The sequence below is a fragment of the Megascapheus bottae genome, chromosome 32 (assembly GCF_031878675.1).
Source record: "Megascapheus bottae isolate mThoBot1 chromosome 32, mThoBot2.hap1, whole genome shotgun sequence".
In the NCBI taxonomy this organism is placed as follows: Eukaryota; Metazoa; Chordata; class Mammalia; order Rodentia; family Geomyidae; genus Megascapheus; species Megascapheus bottae.
Window position 1 is genome coordinate 8,965,421 of NC_143540.1, and position 6,408 is coordinate 8,971,828.

The window sequence follows — 6,408 nt, forward strand, 5'->3', positions numbered from 1 at the left end:
TCAAACCCACATCTGGGGAGCCTGGCCAGGACCCGGCTGGAGGATGCAGAGGGTACCTGTCGGGCCACCTGGGGAGGGCGGGGCTGAAGCGGAGGGCGGCCCCAGTGAAGGACAGCGGGTCTCCAAAAGGGGCCGGGAGAGTCAATCACTCTCCGACCTCGCCCTGCGGAGGGGCCCGAGAACATGGGCTGAAAGGCCGAGCTCTGAAAGGTGCTGTGAGACGTCAATCAGTCCCAAGCCCCGCCCTGGGGAGGGGCCCGAAGGTCCTAGGCTGGAAGGCTAGACTCCAAAGATGCTGTGAGACGTCAATCACTCCTACACCCCGCCCTGGGGAGAGGCCCAGAGGCCAGGAGTCAAAAGGCAGGGCTCTGTAAATGGCAGCTGGGACGTCAATCACTCCCTAACCACGCCCCAGGCGGGGCCGGAGGGGCTGGGAGGAGGGTCAAGTATCCGGTGGAGCTGAGAAAGGTGCAGCGGGGACATCAATCACTCCACGACCACGCCCCGAGGCGGGGTCTCGTGGGCTAGGGGCGGGACAGAGGGCGAAAGCCAGAGCTCTGACTGGTGGAGGGAGGACGTCAATCACTGCCCGAGCCCGCCTCGGGGAGGGGCCGCAGGGGGTTGTGGGGCGGGCCGGCGGCGGCGGCGGATCACGTGGGCAGCGTCCGCCCGCGGCGGCCATCTTGGAGGAGCAGCGCAGTGCCCGCCTCCCGGTTCGCGTCTCGTCGTCGTCGCCGCCTCCGCCGCTGCCACCGCCGCCCTCCGTCCGTCCGTCCGTCCTCCGCTCGCGGGTCCTCCCCTCCTTCCCCCGCACCCGCTCCTCTCCCTCACACACCCGGCCCACAGTGTCACTCGCCGTTCCTCCCGTCGTGTGTGCGCGCGCGCGTGCTCGTCGTCCCGCCGCGGCCGCAGCTTCCCGACACGGTGACCCGCGCGGGCCCCGCACAGGACTGTTTTCCCCCCCTCGGCCGGCCGCACACTAGTGTCGCATGTCCACTATTCAGAACCTCCAATCCTTCGGTAAGGCCCCCCTCCTCATCCGGGTCCCGCGGGCCCGGGGCCAAGATGGCGGCGAGCCCCCGCGCCCACTGCGCATGCGCGCGAGGGGGCGCACCGCTCTCCCTCCCCCCCCACCGGACCCCGCCGACCCCTGGCCCTGGGGCCTGGGACCTGCGGCGCATGCGCGGAAGCCTGCAGAGAGGCTATGCTCCCTGGGCCCGTGCATGCATTGAATCGCATTGTATATTATCATTATTATTATTATTATCGTTATTATTGTTTTGCCAATCCTGGGACTTGAACTCAGGGCCTGGGAACTGTCCCTGAGCCGCTTTTTGCTCAAGGCTGGCCCTGCCACTTCTCGCTTTTTCTGTGTCTGTGTTACTGAGGAATCGAACCCAGGGCTCGGTGCATGCCAGGCAAACACTCTACCTTTAAGGCACGCTCCCAGCCCTGTATTATTATTTTAGTTTGTTATTCCTAGTTCCTGAACTGAAAGCTGTCCTGTGGTCTTTTGTTCTCAGGGCCAGCACTCTTATCACTTGGTCCCCCCAGCTTCCCTGGTTCCTTGGGATGGATAGCCTCACAGACTTTCCCACCCCAGGGCTCGCTTTGAACCTGGGCACAAAAGGACCTGAGACTCTTATCTCCATTTCTAGAAAACAAGAAGTGGGGCTTGGCTCTAGAGTAGGGCGGTAGCCTTGAGCTGAAGAGCTCAGGGACAACACCCAGGCTGACTTTGAACCGCGATCCTCAGATCTCTGCCTCCTGAGTAGCCAAGATCACTGGTTCCATGCTCTATGTCTAGTGCTCTTTTTAAACTCAAGTAGCGGTGACACCTGCTTAGATTTGGGGGGGAATCTCATTTTGAAATCCCTGGTGAATGATGTCCCCACACCAAGCGTCCCCCCCCTCCCAGTCCCCACCTGTGACGACCACCATTTCTACTGGTCGCCACAGCTGTGCGCCTCATTTCTAGAATGTTCTTGCTAAACATTGATTCTGTGCTGGGGGGGCCGTCCTGCCCTGCAGACCCCTTTGCTGATGCCACTAAGGGCGACGACTTGCTCCCGGCGGGGACTGAGGACTACATCCATATAAGGATCCAGCAGCGCAACGGCCGCAAGACGCTCACCACCGTGCAGGGCATCGCTGACGACTATGACAAGAAGAAGCTGGTGAAGGCCTTCAAGAAGGTATGGCGCCTGCGTGCCCTAAGCTGAGGGCACAGGGAGAGGGGTGGGAGAAACAGTGCCTCCGGAGGGGAGCAGAGCCGACAGGGCAGCTCACCCCTGCCATCCCAGCAGCTCAGGAAGCTGAGATCTGAGGGTCATGACTCCAAGCCAGCCCCGGCAGAAATGTCCACCACACTCTGCTGCCTAACTGCTCAAAACACAGCGAGTGGCACCGTGGCTCCAGTGGTAGAGCGCTCACCTTGGTCAAAAGAAGATCAGGGGGCCCGGGAGTTTGGCCTAGTGGTAGAATGCTTGCCTAGCATGCATGAAGACCCGAGTTCGATTCCTCGGCACCACATACATAGAAAAAAGCTGGAAGTGGTGCTGAGGCTCAAGTGGTAGAGCTCTAGCCTTGAGAAAGTCCAAGGACAGTGCTCAGGCCCTGAGCCCAAGGCCAAGACTGGCAAAAAAAAAAAAAAAAAGAGGGGCTGTTTGGCCTAGTGGTAGAGTGCTTGCCTAGCATGCATAAAGACCGGGGTTCAATTCCTCGGTACCACATATATAAAAGAAAAGCCAGGGCCGGGAGTTTGGCCTAGTGGTTAAAGTGCTTGCCTAGCATGCATGAAGACCCGAGTTCGATTCCTCGGCACCACATACATAGAAAAAAGCTGGAAGTGGTGCTGAGGCTCAAGTGGTAGAGCTCTAGCCTTGAGAAAGTCCAAGGACAGTGCTCAGGCCCTGAGCCCAAGGCCAAGACTGGCAAAAAAAAAAAAAAAGAAGAAGAAGAAGAAGATCAGGGACAGGGCCCAGGCCCAAGCCCCACGACTGGAAGAATGAATGAACCAGTGAAGAAAATGAGAGGAGGGCCAGGTGGCTCATGTCTATAATCCTAGCTACTCAGGAGGCTGAGATCTGAGGATCAGGGTTCAAAGCCAGTCCGGGCACAAAAGGACCTGAGATGCTTATCTCCAGGTAACCTCTAGAAAACCGAAGTGGGGCTGAGGTGTTAGCCTTGAGCTGAAGAGCTTAGAGACAGTGCCCTGGCCTAGATCAAGCCCCATGACCCACAAGATAGATAGATAGGTAGATAGATGGATGGATGGATGGATGGATAGATGCATACATAAATGGAGGAAGCTAAGCTAGATACTAGTGGCTCACGCCTGACATCCCAATGACTCAGAAAGCTGAGAACCGAGGCTCACGGTTCAAAACCAGCCTGGGCAGAAAGTCTGTGAGACTCTCCTCTCCAGTGAGAAAACTAGAATTCATAGAGGGCTTGAGGGAAAAGCAGCTCAGGGACAGTGACCAGACCCTAAGCTGAAGCTCCAGGACTCGCTGATAATAATAATAAATAAAAAATCAAATGGAGGCCGGGAGTTTGGCTTAGTGGTTAAAGTGCTTGCCTTGCATGCATGAAGACCTGGGTTTGATTCCTCGGTACCACATACATAGAAAAAAGCCGGAAGTGGTGCTGAGGCTCAAGTGATAGAGCTCTAGCCTTGAGAAAACCCAAGGACAGTGCTCAGGCCCTGAGCTCAAGCCCAGGACTGGCAAAAAAAAAAAAAAAAAATCAAATCAAATGGAGCTGGCACAGTGGCTCACGCCTGTCAAGAGGCTGAAATCTGAGGATCACAGTTCAAAGGCAGTCCAGGCACTAAAAAGTTTGTGAGACTCTTACCTCCAACAAACCACCAGGAAAGCAGAAGTGGGGCTGTGACTCAAGGGGTAGGGTGGTAGCCTTGAGCTGAAGAGCTCAGGGACAGTGCCCAGACCTAGAGTTCAAGTCCCACGACTGACAAAAACAAAATAAAAATAAATAAAATGGGAGAAGAGCTCTAAGTACATGATTTTCCCTTTTGTAATGAACACCCACTTCTTCTGAGATTTGATATTCTCCCAAGCCAAACAAACTGTGAAATACTTAGTTCATTGCGTTGCAAGTTAGTTCATTTGGGGCCTGTCCCCACATCGTCATCCATACCGTGAAGCACACAAATAATCCAAGTGTGTTAGCACAGTGGACTAGAACTTCATTGCCTCTCTGCTAAATGACATGGCCTATTTTTGTCTGCTAGAAATTTGCCTGCAACGGCACTGTGATCGAACACCCCGAGTACGGCGAGGTCATTCAGCTTCAAGGGGACCAGAGAAAGAACATCTGTCAGTTTCTCTTGGAGGTGAGACAGTGATGTATAACCTTCCCATTGCTTTTGTTTTGTTTTTTAATTGCATTGAGAAGCAATGTGATGCAGTATTTCTGCTGGAGAGTACAAAATCCTGAGAGTAAAGGAAACTCGAGAACTTGGTGATGTGTCATTTTGGTGCTTAATTTGAAAGTGGTAGACATGTGCATGTGCTTGGGTCGGTCGTGGGGCTTGAACTCAGGCCTGGGCACTGTCCCTGAGCTGCTCTGGCTCAAGGCTGGTGCTCCACCACTTGAGCCACAGCGCCACTTTTGGCTTTTTCTGTGGATGTGGTACTGAGGAATCGAACCCAGGACTTCATGCATGCTACTCAAGCACTCCACCACTAAGCCACACTCCCAGCCCTGAATCGGCTTTCCCTTTGCAGGTTGGCATTGTGAAGGAGGAGCAGCTTAAGGTTCATGGATTCTAGAGGCATCTCCGTAGGTGAAGACGTTCACGCGTGATTTCCTCCCTGCCCCTGCGTCCCGCCTTGTGCAGTGTGTCTCTGCAGTGGATGGACTTTTTTTCACTTTGGTCCTCACTCCAAACTCCACTCCCACCCACAGCATGGCAGAGAGAGTGGGCTCGCAAGGCTCGAGACGCAGAAGAAAAGCGCAGTGAGCTGGTAGCCAGGCCCCGCGTTCATCCTTAACATGTTTCCAATGGAAAGTATTTTGTTTTGAGTGTTGGCTTTGTTGATGGTTGAGTTTATGACTTTTCACTTGATTCCAGTGTGGCGTTTGTTATTGTTGTTGTTGTTGTTGTTGTATTAAACCATGTATGTTGCAGCTTAACAATAAGACAGGTCCACGGCTCCTTTTCTGTGCCCCTTCACACTTCTGGAGGGAAGCACGCACAGGTATTTTCTCTTTTCTGTGAAGTTTTCATTCTGCACGTATTCTTTCTGGTTAACCTTCCCTGCCTATTAAGCCCAGAGATAGAGAGCTTTTGGCCTCTAAAACATGTGTTTTCCTCTCTTGATTGAAGAATACAAACACAGCAAGAAGCCGGGCACTGTGGCTCCCCCTGTCATCCCAACTGTTCAGGAGGCCCAGATCTGAGGATCACGGTTCAAAGCCAGCCTGGGCAGAGAAGTCAGTGAGTCAGTGAGATGAGACTCCTGTCATCCTAGCTACTCGGGAGGCTGAGATGTGAGGATCACGTGTCAAAGCCAACCTGGGTACTAAAGTCTGTGGGACTTTTTTTTTTTTTTTTTTTTTTGGTGCATCATGGGGCCTGAGTGCTGTCCCTGAGCTCTTCAGCTCAAGGCTACCGCCCTACCCTTGAGCCAAGCCCCACTTCCCATTTTCTAGAGGTTAATTGGAGATCAGAGTCTCAGGTCCTTTTGTGCCCAGGCTGGCTTTCAACCTTGATCCTCAGATCTCAGCCTCCTGAGTAGCTAGGCGTGAGCCAATGGCACTCTTACCTCCAGTTAACCAGCAGAAAACCAGAAGTGGCTCTGGGGCTTAATGGGGAGGGGGTTAGGCTCGAGCTGAAGAGTTCCAGGACAGTGCCCAGGCCCACAGTTTAAGTCACACCACCAACAAACAAACAGAATGTGGTCAGTGGTGCTGTGGCTCAAGTGGTACAGCACTAACCTTGAGTAGTAAAGCTCAGAGACAAGCTTGCGTTCAAGCCCCAGGACTGGCATCCAAAAAAAGGAAGGAAGGGGCCAGGAGTTTGGCCTAGTGGTTAAAGTGCTTGCCTAGCATGCATGAAGACCCGGGTTCAATTCCTCGGTACCACATACATAGAAAAAAAGCCAGAAGTGGTGCTGAGGCTCAAGTGGTAGAGCTCTAGCCTTGAGAAAGTCCAAGGACAGTGCTCAGGCCCTGAGCTCAAGCCCAGGACTGGCAAAAAAAAAAGAAGGAAGGCAGGAAGGGTGAGCAAGAATGTATACTGAACTGGAGCCACTACCCTCTGCAAGCCAGCTGAAAATTGTAAGGTGGTTGTCACTATTTTTTAACCAGTCCTGGGGCTTGAACTCAGGGCCTGAGCACTGTCCTTGGGCTTTCCTCAAAGCGCTCCACTATGTGAGCTATGGA

The 6,408-nt window shown here is 53.8% G+C and overlaps 1 protein-coding gene across 1 annotated transcript; it reads left to right on the forward strand.

Moving 5' to 3' along the window:
• The first annotated feature begins 666 nt into the window (after nt 1-666).
• On the forward strand, nt 667-5,163 carry Eif1b (eukaryotic translation initiation factor 1B). The gene is made up of 4 exons (XM_090323330.1): nt 667-1,020; nt 2,032-2,195; nt 4,253-4,354; nt 4,749-5,163. Exons 1-4 carry the CDS (start codon nt 990-992, stop codon nt 4,791-4,793), a joined length of 342 nt encoding a protein of 113 aa, XP_090179456.1. The 5' UTR covers nt 667-989; the 3' UTR covers nt 4,794-5,163.
• Nucleotides 5,164-6,408: the final 1,245 nt, after the last annotated feature.

Excerpts from the sequence above, each read along its gene's own strand:
- Eif1b (XM_090323330.1), top strand. The coding sequence starts at position 990 with ATGTCCACTATTCAGAACCTCCAATCCTTCG. Across the intron at positions 2,196-4,252 it reads TGGTGAAGGCCTTCAAGAAG|AAATTTGCCTGCAACGGCAC; the intron begins GTATGGCGCCTG and ends TTTGTCTGCTAG. Across the intron at positions 4,355-4,748 it reads TCTGTCAGTTTCTCTTGGAG|GTTGGCATTGTGAAGGAGGA; the intron begins GTGAGACAGTGA and ends TTCCCTTTGCAG.